We start from the raw sequence: 23,287 nt of genomic DNA, 5'->3' as shown, positions 1-23,287 counted from the left end.
GATGATGCAATCCACACGAGAGGGGAGCACGCGAGGGTAGGAGCGGAACGGGAACGAAAACACAAATTTCTACTACGCGACAGAAATTTGAAGCAATATCGCGAAGTTGAGTTAACGATCGACAATAGCCAATTTCGCGTTGATGGATCAGGCGATGGATGTGCGCGGGTAATGCGCCTCTCTCCTCGTGGGGGGGGGGGGTGGGGAGTTGGGGGACAAGATGGAGGAGAGAGAGCTTTCACAGCTCAAGAGGAGCAAAAGAAACAAGTGCAGAGATAAGAAGTGTGGTAGATGGGGAAGGGGATGGATGGAAGCCGTCAAGGAGGAAAGGGAAAAAGGTCGAGGGGCTGGCACGAAAGGTGTGAAATTTGCCAAGAGACGCTAGTGGTTGCGCAGCTGCCGGCCGTCACCACAGACACGACAAAAGCTGACAATCTAAAATGGACTAGTGTGGTGGGGCCGATCTGGAGGCGGTTATTCTTCTGTGGATTGGGCTTCATCAACGGTGTGGGGGCTTTTGGGTCTTTTTTTTTTTTTTTCATTTTTTTTTTTGGTATCTCTCTTGTTGATATGTTACTTTTTTTCATGTATTAGTAAATTGTATTTGATAATATAATATTTCAGTTTAAAAGATACTAGAGATATCGAATTTTAGTACTTTTAGTACCTCTAAATAAATACTATCCCGAATATAGTATCGAACACGAACCCCCGGTTGGGCCGAGTGTGGCGCCTCAGTGGGTCATTTACCACGGGGGTCAGAGTCCTCACATTAGTGCGACTGTTCTCCGTGCTACTCCGACTTTAGCCTAACACGGAAAGGCTAGACTTGGACCGTGCGGGCCTGCCAGATCCCTGGCCATGACTAAGCACAGCCCTGCTCCCAAACTCGGATGTGTGCATCTACAGGCTGCAGAGCAACCCTGCTGTACATGTATTGTCTTATATAGTTTATATTTATATTTATATTTTGATTAAACATGTAGTAGCTGGATTTGATCTTTATTCTATATTTTATTTCTATTTCTCCGGATTATATGTTTGGGTTCTCTGCAGGGTTTTTGCATACCATCAAAAGCCCCGAATGTCCTGATGCACTACTGTCCCCTTCCGTAATTGATCCCCATTCTACCTCCTTTCACCTTCAACTCCACACTTTCTTATTTTAGTCTTTTTAGAGTATTTATTTTAAAATGTCTTAGTCCTTTTATTCTCTACTTGTTCTCATTTCATGTCTTCTGTAATTCTATTTCAGCCACCCTCAAGCCACGCTTGATTGCCGCATTCCAGTGGATAAGTCCAATGACGACCCAAAAAGTGGCTCCGTGACAATGCACCCCCCTTTTTTCTTTTTATTCCTTTTTTTTTTTTTTTTTTTTTTCTTTTTTCCCAAATCCAGGAAATTCCCCTCCTCCACTTTCCACATCCCTGCCGCATCCAGCAGAACCTGAACCTTTGATCGGCCCCCCCATCATCAACCCAGAAAGAACTCGGTGGATACTCCCCTCCTCCACTCTCCACTCCTCCATTCCATTCTATCCGTTCACCAGGGTTGGCCTAGCCGAGCCGCTGCCGTTACGTCGCAATTGGTGAATTGGTGAAACATATTTAAGCAGGGTAAAAGAACTTTGTACTTGATTCTTGTCAATTCACTTGAGTGGCACAGATGATTATACCTTTACCTTAGGTCCCACCCCAGCCTGTCACTCGACATGACACAATCTCCACGGATCTGGTACTCCCAAATCCCTGCACCTGGCCTTGACGAGTCATCCTGTACCGACAGGTTATGGCATGTTATTTATTGTATCTGCCGCGCGCATAGCTCGAACCTCCGTGCCCACTGTGGGGACCTCGTGAGTAAAGCACAGCCGCTTAAGGCTGGACTTTGTAACCCCACTTAAGGGATAACTTATCCTGAATGAATCACATAAGTTGCAATACGGATTAGTGGTTCGAGAATTGGAGATATCAAGGCTCGATGCCCGTGAACTCGTTCCATCGTTAATCTTGGGGCAGCCACATTACTGATCAAATTACTGATCAGGTCTTACAAAGTACTTTAGTAACGCTTACCTTCTGAAAGCTGTCGACTAAACTAATCAAGTAGAGCTATACAATGCCCAGTTGGCACTAGGATTCGAATATACAGAGCATAATCCATATACTTGGAAGACAGTGGATATTAGACCCCAATTCAACCTTAGCTACTACCAGCTTACCTGGGTATGAAGAACTCCGGAAAAATACTTGCATATGTACCTACCTGGATAGGTATTAAAGAATCCATCCTTGGAATTTTCCAAGGCTGCAAGGGTGAAGAAAGATAAGTCAACTTTAAAAATTAAACACGGACTATCCATTCTTTCAAGTTTAAGTTTTTTTTTTTTTTTTTCAGCCCAGGTCAGTTTAGGTAGATCCGTATTCAATGCTATAGAAGCTGAAAGAATATGACCTATAACGCTGGTTGTAACCTTGAATCACTATCACTACCTAGGTACACCAGCATCTTCCCAGCCCTCGCGACAGGTACACCCAGCAGTAACACCCAGTAATGCAAGCAGATAGCAGATAAAGGGGAGTTGGGGCAACCTTTCAAATAGAACCGGGTCGCATCTCAATTACCAGCCACAAACGAGGTCATCTTGCCCGGGTTCACGGATCATCGGGAGAAATGATATCTGTCAAACTGGATAGCGAGTTATGATCGACGGGACTATTTTGAAGCAATAACACCCGTCAAGTCTATTACTTCTAAATCCTGAAGAGAACCTACTCGATCCCTAACCTCCAACCTCAATCCTGATTGGCTGATTATCGCATCTTCGGTATTATCTCGGTCAACGGCCCCCCGCGAAGGCTCAAGTGAGCGGGGGAATTTTGCAGCAAATACAATGAGTGGTCGGTTTAATACGGAGTACGGAACACCGGCATCTAGATTCAACTAGGGGGGGGGAACAAGCAACAGGGCTTCGGAACATTTTCAGGGTTTCAAGGTTGTTTTGGGGATTTCCGATGTTGACTGATCGTCCTAGGTTAAAGGGTTCTTGCCCGTGCCCAGTTCACAATTTATCTAATACAACCTTGGAACACCAAATCGTCCATTTACAACATTGAATTCCCTGGGTAATTTGTGTAGTAGATTTGAGGTTGGACTTTCCCGACATGGTGAATTTCGGGACTCATCTAGCTAGGTACCTAGGTACCTAGGTAGTTAGTTGATGTTGACATCCATACTAGGAACCTTGGAGTACATACCGTCTTCTGCCTGAGATACCAGGCATGACATTGTAGCACACACCCGTGGGCTCAGGTAACCTTGAATACAGTTAATCGCCCCTCACTACTTCGTACCTAGGTATAGAACAGGGTCTTGGAAATAGCCCTGGAGAATAGTACCTCTCAAACCCACCCGGGCATTTCCTAGATTCCAATACCAGAGCCCTGCACCCGCCCGAGAAACCATAGCATTTCTTTTTGGGACAACCACTCAGGACTGCCAGGATGTTGAGCATGCAAGGTATCATTGAGATTAAGTATCTGTCCACCGTCTAATAGCAGTAGAATATTGGTGCCTGTTTGGCAGAAAGCAGGGGTCCCTGATCTTACACTGTACACCGTGCACCGTGCACCGTGCATTGCTTCGTGCCTAGGTGCCCTACATGAGATCCCTTGCTGCATGCAGCCTTGATCTATCATTGCTTCCAGATCATATTGTTATTGATGCATGATCGTTTGCCGATGATATATTTACATTTACATTGCACGAGATAAGTGAAGAGAGGTGTAGGCATGGGTGCATGTGCATGATTCATTGGCCAATAGTCATTTCACCCATTATACCTATCTTCGCTGTTTGATTGCATGAAACTTGGAATGCATTAAAGGATGTAAAGGGGAAAGGATTTACACCGCTTAGGAGTAGTACATTTTTATTCCAGACTATGGGGTTGGTAAGGCTTTATTCAAAGTTAATTAACCATTGATGTAGGAAAGAGTTTTAGCCTCCAGGCAGCAAAGCAGCAAAGCAGCAAAAGCCAAGCCGATAGTAGTGTCAATACATACTTGCATGTTGGACTTAACTGTAATAGATCAATATACATAGGTCTATGGTATGACGTGCTTCTGATTGAATAAGATTACTGTGGAGGAAGGATTAAAGGTGGGGCGACAATCTGGCAACCGTCAAACGTGCTTTGCGCAGCCTAGTCCAGGCTTTTATACAGTTTACTGAGTTGGTATAAGGGCTAAATTGCGAGTTCAGCAAGGCCAAGACTGAAGGGTCCAAGACTTCCAAGCGAGGAAACCTTGGAAGACAAGACAAAGACGGGATCTGGGAGAGCCAAGGGCTGGGCATTGTTATGGAGAGATGATGAGATGGTGTAGTCATTAGTTGAAATCTGGTGAGTCTCAAATGTACTGAAAAGTACTTTATTGCTTACATATAGATAGTAAGAAATGAAGAGTAATATCTCATATCCCATCATATATATACCTATGTAATGCTTTCCCCGGACTTTACTCAAGATATATATATAAAGTCACGTGTGTAGGCATTATAGTGCCAAGAAGATCAGATGTATGATCCACTCTTTTACAACCAATAATATTGACATCTGGTCAATGGTCATCCAGATTGCATCTTGGCATCTTGGCGATTGGAAAATACTCTCGAAGACTGCGTAGGACAAGTTCTTGTCCGACCAAGCATAGGACCTACAATAAGTCTCCCAGTGTTTTGGGATACGATGTGTGAGTCTGTAAGCCTTTGAGGTAGGAATTCTCTCATTGATAGACCTACTACAACGTTGCCTCAATTTCAGTATTTCTCTAGCCTAGCTATGCCAAGGGCTCGGCATCTGGGCGTCTTGGCAAGCGCAAACTGCAAACAGCAGTTCTTTTCCGCTCCCATGGCTCTTTCCTGGGTTTTCCGCTGTGTACTGCGGTAGTCATATAAGGGTCCCCCTTTCCCGCCCTTGCTGTCCCCCGACTTTTGTCAGATGGCCGACCTTCCTCCCACCGGTTCCACCCTATGAACGTGAATTATGCTCCTTGGTCTGGGAAGTCATGCAGTTAGCCCTATAGATCATAGTCGCTCTTCGTGCGCCTGTACGACTCTCGGTTGTTCACTCTACTCCCAGCTGCTCCCTCACCATGCGGCCTCCGGAGATGTCATATAGTCCTGCCTACCACAAGGCTCAGGCTCAGGTCCCCATCAGCACAGAACGCCCTTTGATCGTCCCTCGCACTCGTCGGTCTCCAGATCTTCCCAATTCTAGCCACTCCGGCCTGCCTCGCCCATCTAACGATTGGGGTCACAGCGTTAGGCCCCATACCAGCCCCAGCCTACAAGGATCTCATGCCTATTCCCTGGAAGCCTCCCGGCGCCAGTCTCGAGTTGAGGACGACATACCTGTGACCCGTATTGTTGTGAGCGGCGCTGGTCTTTCACACCAAGAAAAGCCCTCTCGCAGCAGCTGGGCTGACCAGCCGTCATTAATGTCGGCCTCAAATTCTGGTACTCCTCGTACGCATAATCGAGGTGTCCCCGATGCAGCATCCAGGGACAAAGGTCAAGATGCGCTTCTTATGCTGGTAAGTAGCAGGCCTCAAAATTGTTCTGACTCGGTTCACTGATCAACTCAATAGTTCCGCCTATCCATACCTGTCCCTGTATATGCATTCGTCGCCTGTCTCTACACCTTCGGCGCTCTCATTTTCGCCATACTCTCAACTCCTCTCCGTCTCTGTTCAATATCACCTTATCTTCGCAATACTTCATTCAAATCCCAAATATGTGACCTCCTGTCACCAGCTCTTCACACCCACGAGCGCCTCGTGTGCATGCGGAAATCAAAAATAGACCGTTCCTCATCCTCTCAATGGATTCACTCGGATGACGCCGAAGAGAATGCGATCGCTCCCGATTCTAGCAGGTATTACTCTGTTGGGACTTTGATTGCCGTCCTCGTATTCTCCCCCTTTTTCAGCCTCGCTCTGCTCCTCTTCGCTTGGACAGCGGCCTTCTTCTGGGTATTCACCAAGGTTATGGGAAATCCAGATGGAACAGAGCGCAAAGATGATGGTCGTGCAGCCGTTTTGGGTGTCTGCAAATGGTGGCAGAAGTGGCTAGGCAAAGCCCGGAAACTTTGACTGCCCCACATGCGAGCGATCCGATCCCCGATTCCTCTTAAGGAACAAAATGAATATCAAATTTCATCTGGTCTTGAATACATGCCAAGAAGAATATGTGGAATGACCCCTTATTGAAACCCTTCGCCTGCCAATATTAGCTATGTCTCCACGAGAGGCTATGATTATACACACTTGCTACGTCCTTTTTTTTTTCACAGTTCTGGAGTCTGAGGGTTATGTTTTTACTACGGTGCTGGGTCGGGCGCAAAATCTTCTCCCTAGCTGTGCTTTGGGAGGCTTCATCACGCTTGCTCTATTTCTATACTTTTACGTCTTCGGAAAACAGACGAGGTATGTATCTGTTTACAAATTTGATTGATACCCTAATCGAGTAGTGGATATAAATTTAAGACGTACCTTGGTACTCATAAACTCTATCCCCACATCGTATCTATCATCATAGACTTATTCCAATGTACGTCATAAGTTCATAAGTAGAGACCTCGACTACTAAATGGCTCAACTTCATCATCTACATCCGCATCTTGTAATCAAAACATGTCAGAAATAGCCTCTGAATCAATTCCTGCTGTACCCGCCAGCGACGAATACTATGATCTCGGCAACTTCAGTCGAAAGATCACTACCGCCTCCCCGGACGCCCAGATATGGTTCAACCGCGGCTTGACATGGGCCTACTCATTTAACCACGCAGAGGCCGCCTATTGCTTTGAGCAAGCAACAATCCATGACCCTTCCTGCGCCATGGCCCAATGGGGCCTGTCCTTCGCACTAGGCCCGAGCTACAACAAGCCCTGGGAAAAGTTTGACCCGGATGACCTCAAGAAATCCGTATATCGTTCTTACCACGCCTCGCGAAAAGCGAACGAACTGGCCACCCACTCAACCCCGATTGAACGGGCTCTCATCGATGCTATCCAATTCCGCTACCAGACAGATCATACAAGAACTGATCTAAAGGGTCAGAATAAAGCATACGTCCGCGCGATGGAGCTCGTATACCATGAATCAAAAGACGACGTCGGCACCAACGACCTCGACGTTGCAGCCCTGTATGCAGATTCACTCATGAATCTAACACCCTGGAGTCTATGGAATCTCTTCACCGGAAAGCCAAACCCACTCGCACGAACCATGGACGTGAAACAGGTCCTCGAAACCACTTTCACTCAGCCCGGTGCAATCAAGCACCCAGGCCTCCTACATCTATACATCCATTATATCGAAATGTCACCGACGCCCGAAATTGGCATTGCCATCGCTGATAACCTGCGCGATCTTGTCCCAGATGCAGGCCACATGCGCCACATGCCTACACACCTAGACATCCTAGTCGGCGACTGGCAGCGCTCAATAGCATCAAACCACGTCGCCACAATCGCTGACGAGAAATTCTTCCATCGCGCCGGCGCTTTCAACTTCTACACTTTTTATCGAATGCACAACTACCATTCTCTCATATCCTCCGCCATGTTCGCCGGCCAATTAAATACAGCCCTAGACGCCGTAACCCGCATGGAAGCAACTCTTCCAGAAGAAGTCCTCCGCATTCAGTCCCCGCCCATGGCAGACTGGCTCGAGAACTTCCTCACAAGCAGAATACATGTCATGATCCGTTTCGGACAGTGGTCCGACCTTATTACCATGGACCTCCCAGCCGATAAGGAGCTATACAGCGTCGTCACGGCAACAGCGCACTACGCAAAGGGCGTAGCCTTCAGCGCGACAGGCCAAATACCCGAAGCAGAAGCGGCGCGCAATGAATTCCGCAAAGCTCTCGACAAGGTACCAGAGTCACGCATCGCGTACAATAGCACTTGTGTCCAGGTCCTAACCGTAGCATCCAAAATGCTAGATGGGGAAATTGAGTATCGCCGCGCTGAATACGAGAGTGCGTTTTCGAGTCTGTCAAAAGCTGTTGCTCTGGACGATAAGCTTCCTTATAGTGAGCCGTGGGCGTGGATGCAGCCGACTCGACATGCTTATGCGGCTTTGTTGCTTGAGCGCGGTCTTGTTGAGGATGCACTGGCGGTTTATAAGGCTGATTTGGGGATTGATGATACTTTGATTCGGGCGGCGAGACACCCGAATAATGTTTGGGCTCTGCAGGGGTTTTATGAGTGTTTGGTCAGATTGGGTAGAGTTGATGAGGCTGGTGCTGTTGAGCCAACTGTGAGATTGGCACTTGATAGGGCTAGTGTTACTATCAAGTCTTCTTGCTTTTGTCGCTTGGATACTTCGTTGGCTCCTGATTTCACGTCTTGTTGCGATTGAGATGAGTTCTAAGATTGAATTGATGGAAGGTCTGTTAAAAAGTTATAAAAAAAAAAAAAGTAGTTAGGTATGATTCAATTTGGATATTGACTAGCTCAAAATGTGACGGCACTTGAAATGAAGAAAATATACCTAGATATTTTAACTATCATCCTAGGAACTGCAGTTCAAAGCATTCGATCGAAGGCCTCGAATGCGAGGGATTGTTCAATTATATCCAAATTTTGTATCATTAAAAGCCAAGGAGTAGACAAAAATGATATGATTTCTATGTGCAATGCCCTAACAAACTTTTTGCTCGTAATCAAATCATAACAAGAGATAAAACAGGTCCAAACAGAACACATCAGATAAGCTGACCACCCCAAACAAAATCACAAATGTGCCGAAGGTGCAGAGTGCAGAGGGTATTGGTTAATGGTATATGAACGAACGTTACAAAAACGAAGCGACATATAGTTTTAACTGCGGCCACGGCCACCGAAGCCACCACGGCCGCCTCGATCACCACCTCCTCGGCCTCCTCGACCTCCCCGGAAGCCACCTGAGCCCCGGCTGCCCCTGTCACCGCCACCTCTGGGACCGCCGCGGAAACCACCTGATCCTCCACGGGGACCACCTGGGCCACCACGGAAGCCTCCTGAGCCTCGGCTGCCCCGGTCACCGCCGCCTCTGGGTCCGCCACGGAAGCCGCCGCCACCACCCCTCCCGGGGTTGCGGAACTTCTCGATGCGACCACCGCCTGGAGCTCCAGGGGTCTTGGCTACGCCAAGACCGCGACGGCTTGAGGTCTGGCCCTTGGACCGCATGCTCTGGCCGATGGCAGCCTCGTCTTCCTCGTCTATGTCCATATCATCGCTGGACCGCTTGGCCTGGCTCATCTTGACCTTGCCCTTCTGGCCTCGGCGGGCGGCATCGGGGCCACTGACGGCTGCCAGGTAGGCATTGACACCGCCTGCACCCTCGGAAGCACCGCCCATCTCAACGTCAGCGGCCTCGTCACCGAGAAGGAGACGACCGTCGGCATCGAACTTGGCAGCGTGTCTCTTCTTGGAACCAGGGCCGGTGTTGAGGAAGCGCAGACTAGGCTTTGTGGTGGAGATGTTGGCTAGAGCGTCAGGAGCCAGCAGATCCAGCGGGCTGTCTTCCGGTGACATCTCCCGGATGTACTGGGTGCTTTGGGCGGACTTCTTCTTGCCACTGGCACGACCCTTGATTTGGGTCTGCTCGTCGATGTCGATATCGCTGTCGTCATCTCCATCCTCTGAGTCGTCTGAGAAGTCGGAGCCGTACACGGCCTTGTCGAAGGCGTTGTTAGGCTGCTGGTCAGCAGCCTTATCATCGCCCTCTTCGTCATCCTCGCCGGCCTCGCCTTCCTTCTTCTTACGCTTGCTGCGCTCACGCTGTTTACGGATGTTCACTACCAGCTTACGGTCCTCTTCGCCGACCAGGTTCTCCATCAGGGGAGCACCGAAACGGCGGACTAGACGGTCAATGATGCCCTTCACCTTGCTGCGGAGACGGCCCTTGTGCTCCTTGTTCCATGCCATGAGGTTGGGGACGAGGGAGGACAGACGCGGGCGCAAGGCTTCCTCGGGAAGAACCACAACGGCAACCTTGACGAAACCGAGGACAGAGCGAACGATTTCACGGTTGTTGCTGGTAAGGAAGAGCTCAACGGTCTGAACAAGATCGGTGAGAACCTCAGCCCGAAGCTCCTTGTGGAAGTCGAAAAAGAGGCGGGACAGGGCAGTGACTGATGCAGCAACCATGTGGGGGGATGAACCGGCCAGACCAGCAGAAACCATGGTGAAGAACTCCTCGATATTAGCCGGGGCATCGGGTGAGTCGTCGGGCATGTGCGGCACCAGGGAGTTGCGAATCACAGTACCGGCCGGGTTGCGCTCTTCGTCGATAGTGCGGCGAGCTAGATGAATCAACAAGTCGAAAGCAGCAGTGCGCGCTTTCTCGTTGCTTTCTTTGCATCCCAAAACCACCTCGGACAGGATAGACGGGATGAAGTGTAGTTCGGATGTGGGAAGGTGGGTGATCAGCTCGTGGATGGCGAGCATGCGGTCGCGCCGGCCAGAAGCAGGGGTCTTGTCAGCTGTGGCAAGCATCAGGGCCTGAAGCTCACCACTGCGCTCCTGAAGAGCAGCACTGCCTGACTCGGTCGAAGCGAGACGGGGAATAAGCTTGTATGCCTTCTTGATGAGCTGCTGGTCTGGGTTCGGGGAATCCCCGTTGAGAATGGCGGCTGCCATGGCGAAAAGCCCAGAAAAGCTGGAGCGGGGCAAGTAGATAGACATGGCAATGATCAGGTCGATCAGGGTGTGCGAGGTCGGTGGCATCTTGTTGGATGGATCCGACTTGATGGGGTTGCCTTGCTCGACGGCGAGAGAAGATGAGAGCATTTCAGTGACGCGAGTAAAGGTTTCATTGAGTTCCTAAAATTGGTAGAAAAGTTAGTTGATTTGTGCGATCTGCTATTGTTGGGAAGACGGACTTGTTCGGGAGTAATGCTCAGATAAGAATTGATACACTGCAAGATATGTCCGCGGTGATGAGGAAGTGTCTGGCTGTAGACGTTGAATAGAACAGCCAACAAGTTGCTAGCAAAGCCAGCCAAGTGGGCAATGTTCTGTGTTGCGGCAGCCTTTGTGATTCGTCGCTGCAAGATTAAATCTTCCTCTTCAGCCTCGATGGACAGAATGGCCTGGTTTGATTCAACCAGGTTCTGGAGGGAGCGGCAGATCTCAACACGCAACTCAGTTTGCTTGTAGAGGACGTTGGACAAAAGCTCAGCGAAGCTCTGGTCAAAGGCCTCAACCACGTCCAGTGGCAGTTCGCAGTAGCCGGGAAGAACACCCCAGGTCTGCTGAACCAGGGTCTCGAAGATCTTCTTTTCTACATGCTTTTCGGCACTTTCGAAATCCACCATCTTTTGGTAGAGGGTCTCGCTGAGAGGAACGAGTTCTGAACGGAAATGACGCAGGTTGGTGTTGGTCACGCTATCACGAAGAATAGGCAGCATCCAAACACGACCAGGTTGGCCATTCTTCTGCTCGATGATGTTCAGCGGGAGGATCTCAAGTATGGCCTCGGGGCCCATGGCCTCAATGGCGCTTCCGAGGACAATATCAGCCTCTTTCTTGCCGTGGAACGACTCGTTGCTGCGCAATTCACCAACGGTTGAAACAATATCTACGAGGAACGGGCTCGACCGCCACTTGAAGCAGTCAAACATGGCAGAGCAGACGTTGAAGACCTCCACCCATGCTGCCTGGTATTTGACAGACAACAGATCAGAGGCGGCTCGTGCCAACTGTTCGAGAGTTTTTTCATCATACACGGAAGGTTCAATGATGACATTCTTGGGAATGCAGTTGTTCAAGAATGAGATCAAGCACTCGGAAGCCGAGACACGGATATTGTGTGAAGGAGAAGCCAAGAACCCAGCGATCAATTGGAAAAGTTCTGGCAGCTTCATAAAAGTGTCCTCGGGGCTAATCTGTGCAGACACATCATAACCACGAGAAAGGACTGCAATCCAAGGTGGGAGAAGCTGGGAGTCGTTCTGTGCAGGCTTCAGTTCGGTGATGGCATCCAACAGACGGGGCAATTTAGAGGATGAGAACTCGTCAGCCATGCCCTCAAAGATAACCTCGAAGACCTCGAAAGCACCCATGGTGATATACTCATTGGTAGAGCGGGACGCATTCATCAACAGTTCGCAGAGCGCTTCGATCTTCTTACTCGGCCAGCCACCAGACGCGGAGGCAATGGTCTTGACCAACTGCAGTGAATGAATAACTAGCGGCTCGTGGTTCTCGCGGTTCTGCGCATCCTGACGGCCCTTTTTCTGCTTAGTAGCAGCCGCAATGCTGTCGCTCAAGGTCTTCATCGCTGACTCGGCGCACATATCTGCTGCGGGATGGTCCAGAGATGGGCTCGGGGGAGGTGCCTGAAGAACCTTGATAAGAGCTTCCTGGGCGCGCTTCCGCACCTTGGGCCGGTGGTCAACTGAGAGACTTAGCAGACCAGCCGTGGCCCGGCGTGGGCCAATTTGGGTGTGCGGAAGATTCCATGCTGGACCATCCTGAGCGATGAGCAGTGACTCGAGGCAGCCAATTGACGGTCGCAGAAGAGGGGCTTCAACTTCAGGAAGTGAGAGGGCAGGTGCAAGACTGGTGAGGATTTGAGAGAATTTTGAGCGAAGAATTGGGGCAGGGACATAAGCGGTTGTGAGATCGAGAAGGTAGACGACCGAAGTAGCCAATTCTTTATTGACGATGCCTTGTTCGGCGGAAAGAGACTGTGAGAGCAGCGCGAGGAGGGCTGCGAAATAAGCAGTAGGAGAAAAGTCTGCCTTTTGGTCGCGAAGAGTATCTTCCACTGCAGAAAGCACCACACCAGTCTGTATAGGTTAGAGGATGAAATGAAATCTTGAAATCTACCAGCGATAATAGATACTTACATGGTGCTGACTCTGCAGCTTCGGAGACTTGATCTTCTCGAACTTCTCCGCCAGAGTCGCCATCGTGACAGTGGACGACGAGGGGAGAAACTTGGAGGATATAGACGTGCGGGGAGGCTTGTTCTGGCGGTGATGGAGAAAACTCGAGGAAAAAAAAAGGTACGGCGGCTCTTGGCGCACTTATCGATAAGGATCTATAGAGATTTACTACGGATTTCCATTTTTATTTTATGATAATTTTTATTTCTTGATTTAATTTCATATTTTCATTCTCTTCTTGAATTAATAGTATCTCATTTTTCAATAATAAGCATAAAGGATCTTGACGGTGGTTTTGTAGCATTCACATATCTCGTTCAACAGCACTTGGAATGTATCGGACGCGTAAATCCAGAGCGTATTTATACGCTCATTATTACGACTCCAGCATCTCATATCAAAAAGTACTTGTGGAGATGAAGTTATTCAGAGCCGCAAGGGCTCACAATCGTGGTGAGGACTTTCCTCGTACCTGCTATTGTACATTAAACAGGGAATCCATAGTCATCAATTTTCTTGGACGCTTAGTATTCTTCCATATGGAACTCAATGGCTCCAATCCAAGAACAAAACGTTCAGTTTCGAGACGCCTGACCGCACAATCACAAAAAATCCACTAAAACAAGATCTCACCGCTGTGCTCGGGCTCAAATCCGAGAGAACGGAGCGCAGCAGCTCTTATTTTATCTTCCTTCTTCCGTCGAATGTCCTCCTCATTCTTAAGCGCAAGAACTTCTTCGTATGGTGCTTGTGCCCATCCAGCGGGAATATCGTCCTCTCGATCAAGATCCTAAAGCAAGGTCACATTAGTTCGCGGCTTGAATTGGGGGGTCAGATGGACCATACAATTTCGCCTAACAAAACCACGTTCTCACCTCGCACGAGGAAGAGACCAACGTGTTTATCGGCGAAGAGCTTCCCGGCATAAATTCGTTCGATAGTATCCTGGAACACAAGGTTTGCTGAGGAATTGCACGTAAGTAAAGGTTATTTAAGTAATTTTTGCGACTTCGTACCGAATTGATCCCAGCTTCGCAAGACACCGAAAAATTTCCGTCCATCGCGCATGACAAGGAGAAGTTTCTCTGTTGAAGATATCTGGATTAGTGGAATGTAACTTCGGAGTCGCTCTGTCCGCTCAACATACTATCTGTCATGTCCAACAGCTGTGCGGCTGTTGTGAACATCTGGGGTGGAAGTTGCGGTGGTCCACTCAATGGACCAAGTACCTGGGACTGCTGGCGATCGTGCTGAGGATGCTGGCGGTCGTGCTGGCGATCATGCTGTTGGGGCTGCTGGCGGTCATACCCAGCAGCTCGGTCCTGCTGCTGGGGCTGCTGATGATCATTCCCAGCACCACGGGCCTCCCGACGAGCCTGCTGTCGTCGCTCATACGACGGTCCGTCGGTTTGGGATTGCTCCATCCTTTCGAGGACTGTGGAAGTGGGGGTGGGGTTGGATGAAAACGTGATAAGAAGCTGAGAGGTGCGAGGAAGGAAGGTTGAGACTGAAGAGATTTATCTGCTTTATCTATGAGGGTTAAAAGGCGGTTGCGTTTTAATTGAAGCAAACGAGCAGCCTGATCGCGGCCTCGAGTCCGGCGTCTGTATCAAAAGCGGTGTGTCATGATTCTTTTTAAGTGGCAGAATATGGAGTACTCATCGATTTCATAACTAACAGTGCAGTTGATGTCAGATGTTGTTTCGGTTACAATTAAAGAGGCAATTCTTAAATCCAAGCTAGTAGCCACAATCCACTGCCTAGCAAATACTAGCATGAGTTAAGTATTCAGGTCGAAAGAGACTGTTTGTGCCAATTGGTTATAGTTCCTGCCACACCTTCTTTTCATCCCCTTGGGTTCATGCCAATTGGGCCCATTGTCTGAGATTTTCCTGACAAAAGAGCACTGGATCATATGTCTTCAATTGACTTGTCATGTCATCCCCAGTGGTCAACTTCCTTATTTGAATCACCGAGATATCAATTCCAGACTCCCACCTTTTTTACTCGAGAGCCATTGACAATAGCTATGCAGCCTGGTTCAATGCTTGAATATCAGAAATAGCCAAATTCACCATCTTGGGCTGTTTCAGAACAACCACACAGCTAGCATGGCTGCCAAACTGGTCTTACTAGCAGACAAGACTGATTCGAATATTCAAACACCACTCACCATAGTCTGTTCACTCTCAAGGGATAGTTCCCAACCTGGAAGTAGCACCCGATCCATCTGTGATAAAATGGGCTCTCCCAAGGTTATTCCTAAATCCAGGTATATACAACAAAATCACAAAGGAGAGAAGGTCACAACCCATGAAACCCCAAGGCTAGGTTGAAAAGGCCCTTGATAAACCCGAACAAATTCCAAAATACACAGAACAGAGTCAGCAAACACTAGCTCCACCCTGCCCCCTCATCCTTTCTTCTCGCCGACGGCTATACGGCGCGCAATATGGCTCATCCGCCGAGCCTATACTAGCACGCACACCATCCTGCGAATGGTGATAAGCAGGGCTAGACGGCGCTGGCGCAAGCTGCATAGCCTTGAACTGGGCGTCTGAGATTATCCGACACCCGTACAGATAGCGCATTAGCTCGAAGTCTGTTCGACTACCTGCTAGCGTGTGGCCGTGTTGAAAGTGGTCTGTTGCGACGTGGTTGAGCAGTCTGTTCCAAGCTGTTGCCGCTATACTGCGTGTGTCCTCGTGAGATGGTGGTAGTGAGGGCATGTCTGTCGGCGATGAGGTCCGACTGTAGGTATCGCTGTCTTCGCTGTCGCCGTCGTCGTCGTCAACAAACTTTGTGTCCGGACACAGTGGACACCGCGCCATTCGGGGCGGCGGGTGTTTCTGGAAATGAGCTAGAACGTGAGTGTTCCAGTGCGCGACTTCGTCGAAGGACTCGTGGCAGTCTAGCATGTGGAACAAACATGCATAAGGAGAACTGAGACTTTCTAGTGAGTGCACTGAAGATGTCGGCGCAACGGAACTCCATGATGAAGCGTGTGATGAAGCGCGTGATGATACAGCTGCAGCGCTTACGCTAACCTCAACGCCATCGCCATCGCTATCTCCATTTATGGTGATTACAGGCAGCTTCGTTCCATCTACGACATGAAACCCGTCCATGTCAGATGTCTCCACCGATGAGATCGACATAGAGGCCGACCCGCTCGAGAGGCCTGGTCGTGGCGAGGAAGAGCCGACGATCGTCACGGCACTTTGCTTTTGGCGGTTAGACTCCGAGACTTGACTCGTCCGGGGGGACGACTGAGACGTGACATGAGATCCTGAATATGACATATTCACGGTATCTCCTGCTCTCCAAGTATCTAGAGTCCGAGACTAGCAACGGGACGGTCAAGTATGCAGAATCTCTGCGCTGATCGGGCTCACTATCAGGGCTTACTGCGCTCCGAGATGCTCCGCGCGGGGGAAACGGGCACGGGGTTTCTCGACTAGATCGCGTCAGGTCATGAGGATCGATCTTAGACGCGTTATCCGTGCTAGCTAGCACCTAGGAGCTACTGGCTAAGGCTTATTTTTATTTCAATTTCGAGCCTCCAAGTCTACTTAGATATATAAATAATGATCATCCAACCTACTACAGATGCGAGAGACAGGATCAGAAACCTTCACTAGGATATTTACTAGGGCATTCACTAGATCCATATTTTGGTCCGTGTGCGATACTGGATCTAACCACGATCGAGACAGCTTATATTGCGGATACGAGTATAAACTTTGATCCACTTCGTACCTGTACCTAGTTAGGTATGTACACGCTGGTACATATGTTCTAGGTGTCGGCCAAGTACAACATGAGTAGCCGCATGTACCGCATTGTTTACTTGGATATGGCCTGATCAGTCTGCCCCCTGCAACCCTGAAGATAACTAGTTGGGGGCGGAATACGATTTCCCAGATGGTAGCTACTCCGTAGATATCTTCAGCCGTAGAGCTTGTAATATTTCGGAGATTACCTAAGTGGCTTTGTGCTTTCTATTTCCAAAGGTACCTAGACATGTGTACGACTCTTTCAATGTTCACGTCTGGATTCAGCCTATGTGCATGGTATCTACTTGCCTTGGTATTTCCAAGGCCAGTATCGCCCATGGATATAGACGGGAATAATCATCGAACTCGGGGGAAAACCTGGTAAGCTTAAGGCAACTTCCTAGGTGGGTATAGCCCTGGAGTATCTTCTCCGCATATGGACCATAATGAAAATTCCTGCTTTCACGCTACTGAAGGCGGGGCTAGAAGGTGGACTAGTTTTCAGACAGGATTTCTGTCGTTCTCTGTTGGGGGCGCTAGCTACGCAATTTCGGTAGGACATCTGGCAATTCCAAGGTTGACTAGATACGTATGAAGGATTCGGATTGTAGAGTGATATGAGCCCTACAATACCATGGTATTCCTGAGAACGGATGTCCCGAGATAAGTATGGAGGGGTTGATAATCCTAGTATTAAAAAGGTACTTCTGCCATATTGAATATTTTGGTTCTCCCATGCGGTCAGGCCAGCAGATTAAGGGATGAGTAGATTGGATAAAAGAGATAATCAGAAGTAAAAGAAGGCCACAGGCCTCAAGAGAGGAGTGAACGTAAAGGATATAAGAAAGAATTTTGGTCTCGAAAGAGTCCGTCTATGGTAGCAGGAAAAACGCCTTGTCGACAAATAAAAAGATGTGACCAATCCCAAACCGACACCGTGGATGCCTTGCAAAAATAAAGTGAAAAGAGAAATGCACAAGTCTATTCGTTTCGTGATGCGCATAACAACTGGCATGAGAAGAAGCAAAAGTGGCGAGAAAGCTAGAAGCGATCTACCAGGTCACCACCAGCAACGGAAGTGGCAGCGGATGAAGGAAGGGAAGAGAAGCCGCCGGGCGGATTTAACATGTCCTGGACTGCGACTTTTGGCACCTGCGGCACAGGCAGTTTGCGTTGTGTTCCGTCGGGTTTTGACATGATGTCGGTGATACTGGGGCCCATTTTACCTTGGCCAGGGCTGTAGTAATTAGGACCCTCGGGCTGAGGCTCCATTGGTGCTAAAGCGGGAGTGTGCTGAAGGGTAAGGTGGCGGATCGAAGGGAGATGCAGCTCATTGGGTCCAAGAGGACGTAGACGGGGAGAGTGAGCTGGAGTAGCCAGGGGAGTGTGGTCGGGGGTAGGAGAAAGAGAGTCGTGTGAAAATGTGGGGGAGGAAGGGGCGGTTGAGTTGGGGGAATTGGGGCGCGAGCGCTTCACACGGTGGTGGGCATAAGGGTCCTCTTCCTCTGCATGACCTCGTGAGATAGCGTAGGCTGAGAGCGATGGAAGACCCCGGCCGTTATGATGACGTGATCCGTACATGGAAAGTCGTGATCCGTGGAAACCCATGTAATCATCCCGCTCGACCTGCGAGGCGGCGGTCGCAAGTAAGTTGATATCCATACCTGATGAGGCGCGATCAGTGTTGCGCGAGTAGGGTCCCAGATTTGAGCGCATGTGGTTGGCATAGTTGGAGAACGAGTGCGGGGGAGAGACATCTGGGGAGCCGACTTGCGAAACCGGCGCAGAGCGAGTAATTGGTTTACTGGGAGGAGGCATCATGTTGGCAGCGTTTGCCATGGCGACATCCTGGCTCGCAGCTGCGGCCGCGGCCGCAGCAAGATGTTGAGCCTTGTTACTGCGACGCGAGTTGGGGTTGTTGTGAATGCGCGAATGGCGAGTCAGTTCGTCGGAGCGGCTGAATCGCTTAGTGCAGCCAGGGAACTGGCAGGCATGAGGCTTCTCGCCAGTATGTGTCCGAATATGGCGAGTCTGATGTTCCAAACGGTGGAAGGCACGGTCGCAAAGAGGACACTTGTAGGGACGAGGTAGATCCTGCCTCACCTCCTCAGTGACGGGACGGGCACCCTTCATGAGGGGCGGTAGTAGACTGACAGAGGACATTGGTGAATCCGAGTCCACGGGAGATTGAATAGAATCAGGGGATTGAGGATTGAGCAGGTTGGAGAAACCCACAGACGAAACCGGGAGCGGCATGTGAATGTGAACTTCAGAAAGAGAGTTTAGGCGGTGAGTGTAGATCGATATGAAATGACGAAAGTCAAGATGATCAATCGAATTGATGCAAGGATGAGAATAAATCTTGGGGTAAGTTCTTGACAAGGAATAATCTGGGGAGCAGGAGATAATAAAAAAAGGGAAAGGGGGGGGGGGAAGTATGAGGAATGGAGGGGAAATATGAGGGAAGGGAGAAATCGGGGAGAAGGGTCGGGATCTAAACTTGGGGGGGGGGGGGATGAAAAAAAAAAAAAAAAAAAAGGAAAAAAGGAATAAATAATAATAAATGTGAGAAAATAAAATTAAAAAAAAAGACCAAAAAGAGTTGTGCTATCGGATCGTAATAAAGGTTGGAAGTAAGAAAGGTTGTGTGGGGGAGAAACCAGAAAGGGAAAGGCTTCCTTTTTCATTTTCAATTTTTCCATTTTCCATCTTCTCCCTTTTAGTCATTCTCTCTTACTTTCGGCTTTAAACTGTTTCCCATGTTCCATATCTTCTAGTAATACATTTTATAGCATATTACGTAGACATTCTACAGTCTATTATTACACTTTGGAATACAGACGAGTGGAGACCGGAGTAATCCCGTGTACTTTTATCCTGAAGAACTGTGGCGTGGTGCGTGGTAACACCATCCGGCTAACGCGGGAGTTAAGGAGAAAGAGTCAAGTTCAAGACATCTGATATCAGCAATCTAGACTGATCTACTGTACTGGAAGTATAAAAAAAGGAAAGATCATCATGCCGTGTCAAATGATAACATGATTAGGTCATCTGGAGTAAACCTGGAGTACGGAGTATACGGAGTACAATATCTGGGGTCATGGAACACGAAAAGTATTCGGAAATGATAGATAATACTAAAACTAAAAATACCCCGGATTCCATCCGCATTAAGATCAAAAGTACGAAACATAGGGTAGATCATCCAATTATTGATGGCGACGATGCATGCAGCCGAAAAGCCGCATCTCAGTGCAGATTTACACTTACGTAGTAGATACCCTACTTTGTAGTTACTCGGTGGTACTAAAAAAGGATAATGGATGAATGGGTAAATGGATGTATGGATGTATGGATGTATGGATGTATGTATGAGTGGATGAATGGATGAAGGAATGTACTACAGTGCGATCCTATCTTAGGATACTAACTATTGGGTATTTCCCGGAGAAAGACCGAAATAAGCGCCAGGGATAAAAGAAGAAACAGAGGCTTACTTTGTACCGAGCTGAATTAGATCGGCTATTGCGGCCGTGATCAGATCAAATATCTCAGGTAAATTGGTTCCGTTAAATGCATTGTAGATCTACTAAGTACGGAGTGGAATATGACCTACTAATTATGCTCAAATGGTCGGTTCCAAGGTTCATTGCAACTCCCCCAGATTACTCTGTACTAGTAGATAAGATAAAAGCCGATTTAGTTGCCGATTACGCACAAGTGGGTTCCTTTCACCGATCCTACACTTAATCTAGGTTATCACGACTTAGACTTACCTAGGTAACTTTCTATCTTGCTAATTCTCCGTTTCCCCGGCTTCCTTCTCCATTCTCAATTTCCCGATTTGGAGAAGCGAAGAAGCTCCCAATCTGGTAAGGGCGATGAGTGAGATGAGTGGGATGAGTGGGATGACCAAAGCAGGTACGAAGTACCATATCTTCCTATCAGGTTCCAAAGTAATTTACCCGCTTTCTGCCGAAACATATTACTGCTACTCAAAACTCAGGGCAAAACAGGGATTAATGGTTTCATGTGTAGATAGTCGGGCACAGTGCCTAACTAGTAGGCAAACATCTCGCTTCACTTTCCCTTTGTTGATCTCCCCACAATCCTGTAATGAGATCGACCGGCAGCAATGGTATACCCTACATTCTACTATATCTAATATCCGGGGGAGTGGCAAAAAAGGATAGTAAATAGCAAGACTTACCGACGTGAAGTTTGAACCCATCGACGTAGTGTTTACTGTACCTAGATACCCCGCAATCTTAATCCCCCGCCATCTATCTTCCGCTTTCTCTCTCTCTCTCTCTCTCTCTCTCTCTGTCTGTAAATTCTTCTCTATTATTAGAGGATTAGAAATTTGAGATTTGATTTGAAGATCGACGAGGGATGATACTAGGGATACACTAGAACCTACCTTACCTGGGGTCATTAGGGCTTATCTTGATCGAACGCACATTCCGACATCGCACAGAGATCACCCTCGCATGGATACAGCTCTTATCACGCCATTCCTACTGGACTTGACCACTTAACCGGACTCCAGTGGCAAATGCACAAATACAAACATCATACGTTGAAGTGTCTGGTATGGTCCCAGCGCTAACGAAAGTAGGCTGAAGAAAAAAGTGTTTTTCTAAATGCTAATAGGATATTAGCCCACAGGGAACTTCAACCTTCATGCAGGAAACCCCCGGATTTCCGGATTCCAATTTCAACCTTGGGCCATGTTGAATTTCATATTTTATATCATAGATAACCAGGGAACCCGTGTTTATATACCGCTGTTCGTTGTAGGTAAAAATTAAAATGTCTAGAGTCATGACGTGATGGCTCTCGGTTATCAGCTCTCGGTTATCAGCTCTCAGCTCTCAGCTCTGACGTGAGTTTATTACTTTACGCTACATTTCCAATCGATCTGAGTCTACAGTGCCTAGAACATACATCCATGCAAAGAAATAGACAGGTCTATTATCAAAGGTCCTGGGGGCGAAAGAAAATCCAGTTTACGGAGTACTCTTACCCCATACTCCTACTCCACACTTCATATCTATGATCGACGCCTCTGTATTACTTAATTGTACTTTGTAACAGTACATGTCAACATAGTGTTGACAAACCTAAGAAAAATAACATAATGTGAGCATGACACAGATAACTGAAATTCAAATACGAAATATGATGAAATCCGGGGTACTCACTTTCTTACAACCACGGTCTCCTTCTATTCTCCACGCACCTCTCCAAGACGAGAGATCCATGATCCACAGCTTCTGGAACAGGACACTTCATTATCCAATAAGCATTCTTCGGCTGATAGGCTGATATCATTCTCCATATTCTGTAATTATGCGGGGCCGCTTTCCGGGTCTCGGTTTAAGTCCGGGGATAAAGAAAGAACACCTTTCCCTATTCAAATCCGGAGTGATAGTAGAGAGAATGTGGAACTAAAATTCTAGTTTACATCAAGACTACCTATGTAACGTAAAGTGGAAGAAAGAAAGCGTGTGCTTAGGTAATAAATAAAAAAGGGCGAAGTCGAGTGGGTTCAACACCGTGTGTAGTTCTCGGTGAAGCTGAATTTGATACTTGAATTTTATTGTCTCCACTATCAACAATACATTCTCTCTTACCCCATACTTCTCTCACTCTGGCACTGGCTTCCTTTTGGGAACAGGATGGAGTCATATGTCCTAATCTGGTAAGTCTGATAAATTCTCTTTTATTATGTTCCGGGGGAAAATGTTATGCCCCTGACCATCATTGGATTTTCAGCCCGCCCACTAACTACTAATTAGATTAAAATGAGCACGAAGTAGCAATCTGAATATGGGCTTATCTTCCAATGGTAGTGTAGCCCTCTTTCTCCTCCGCCCCCATCCCCCCACGCCCTTGGGGAACTGGACACTTTATCCCGCATCTAACTAAACCTTCGCCCGGTTCACATTGCCCCAGCTGGGGAATTAGGCGCAGCAATATTATAACCTGGGCACACATGGGCACAAACCTTACATACCCTGCAATACCTTGAACATGTGTTCCCGAGATAGTCCACCAGCAAGAACGACTGATAGTCTCACGTGTTACTCGGAATGATCTGGGCCCAGAAACCCCACAAAAATCCAAGCAGTTTCACAAATGTGCGATTGTTGACGCTCGTCATCAACCCAGCTTACCGGGTTTAATTACTCGGCTTCCCGGTTTCCCATATCGGCCCGAGTCTGTGTACTCCGCACTATCGTAGCACTATTGACTTGACTATTACACGGAATTACTCCGTTCTCTGTACTCATGATCATGATCTTCATGGGGCCTGTACCTGATCTACGTATACATTACCTGACTATTAACGGCTCGGGAAAAATATACGGAAAATATGAAATTCTCCATCTCCTCCATATCCCCGGTTCGATGCTAGCGTGAACTATGGGATTATTATGGGATTAGGGGAGTGAGGGGTATGAGGCCAGTTATCATTTCTACTCTGTATTATTAATTCCTACTCTACGCCATCTAGCCCTAATTCGGCAGGTAGATTTCATCTGCAGGTACGAAAAGTTCG

General features: G+C 48.1%; 6 protein-coding genes across 6 annotated transcripts; 2 read left to right on the top strand and 4 right to left on the bottom strand.

Moving 5' to 3' along the window:
- Nucleotides 1-5,154: 5,154 nt before the first annotated feature.
- Nucleotides 5,155-6,153, top strand: N7495_000385 (uncharacterized protein; the record flags this gene model as incomplete). The annotated part of the gene is made up of 2 exons (XM_057203055.1): nt 5,155-5,595; nt 5,650-6,153. 2 exons carry the CDS (start codon nt 5,155-5,157, stop codon nt 6,151-6,153), a joined length of 945 nt encoding a protein of 314 aa, XP_057067128.1.
- Nucleotides 6,154-6,693: 540 nt separating this feature from the next.
- On the top strand, nt 6,694-8,430 carry N7495_000384 (tetratricopeptide repeat protein; the record flags this gene model as incomplete). Its single annotated transcript, XM_057203054.1, has 1 exon — nt 6,694-8,430. One exon carries the CDS (start codon nt 6,694-6,696, stop codon nt 8,428-8,430), a length of 1,737 nt encoding a protein of 578 aa, XP_057067127.1.
- Nucleotides 8,431-8,891: 461 nt separating this feature from the next.
- N7495_000383 (mRNA-binding protein RRP12) lies at nt 8,892-12,970 on the bottom strand (the record flags this gene model as incomplete). The annotated part of the gene is made up of 3 exons (XM_057203053.1): nt 8,892-10,877; nt 10,937-12,847; nt 12,908-12,970. 3 exons carry the CDS (start codon nt 12,968-12,970, stop codon nt 8,892-8,894), a joined length of 3,960 nt encoding a protein of 1,319 aa, XP_057067126.1.
- Nucleotides 12,971-13,562: 592 nt separating this feature from the next.
- N7495_000382 (U6 snRNA-associated Sm-like protein LSm1) lies at nt 13,563-14,370 on the bottom strand (the record flags this gene model as incomplete). Its single annotated transcript, XM_057203052.1, has 4 exons — nt 13,563-13,736; nt 13,793-13,908; nt 13,963-14,031; nt 14,094-14,370. 4 exons carry the CDS (start codon nt 14,368-14,370, stop codon nt 13,563-13,565), a joined length of 636 nt encoding a protein of 211 aa, XP_057067125.1.
- Nucleotides 14,371-15,330: 960 nt separating this feature from the next.
- Nucleotides 15,331-16,248, bottom strand: N7495_000381 (uncharacterized protein; the record flags this gene model as incomplete). The annotated part of the gene is made up of 1 exon (XM_057203051.1): nt 15,331-16,248. One exon carries the CDS (start codon nt 16,246-16,248, stop codon nt 15,331-15,333), a length of 918 nt encoding a protein of 305 aa, XP_057067124.1.
- A 1,515-nt stretch (nt 16,249-17,763) lies between these two features.
- N7495_000380 (C2H2-type zinc finger protein) lies at nt 17,764-18,978 on the bottom strand (the record flags this gene model as incomplete). The annotated part of the gene is made up of 1 exon (XM_057203050.1): nt 17,764-18,978. One exon carries the CDS (start codon nt 18,976-18,978, stop codon nt 17,764-17,766), a length of 1,215 nt encoding a protein of 404 aa, XP_057067123.1.
- Between the last annotated feature and the right edge of the window lie 4,309 nt (nt 18,979-23,287).

The sequence above is a fragment of the Penicillium taxi genome, assembly GCF_028828555.1.
Source record: "Penicillium taxi strain IBT 34144 chromosome Unknown utg000001l_segment0_segment0, whole genome shotgun sequence".
Lineage (NCBI taxonomy): Eukaryota > Fungi > Ascomycota > Eurotiomycetes > Eurotiales > Aspergillaceae > Penicillium > Penicillium taxi.
This window is presented reverse-complemented; position numbering and strand designations above follow the sequence as displayed.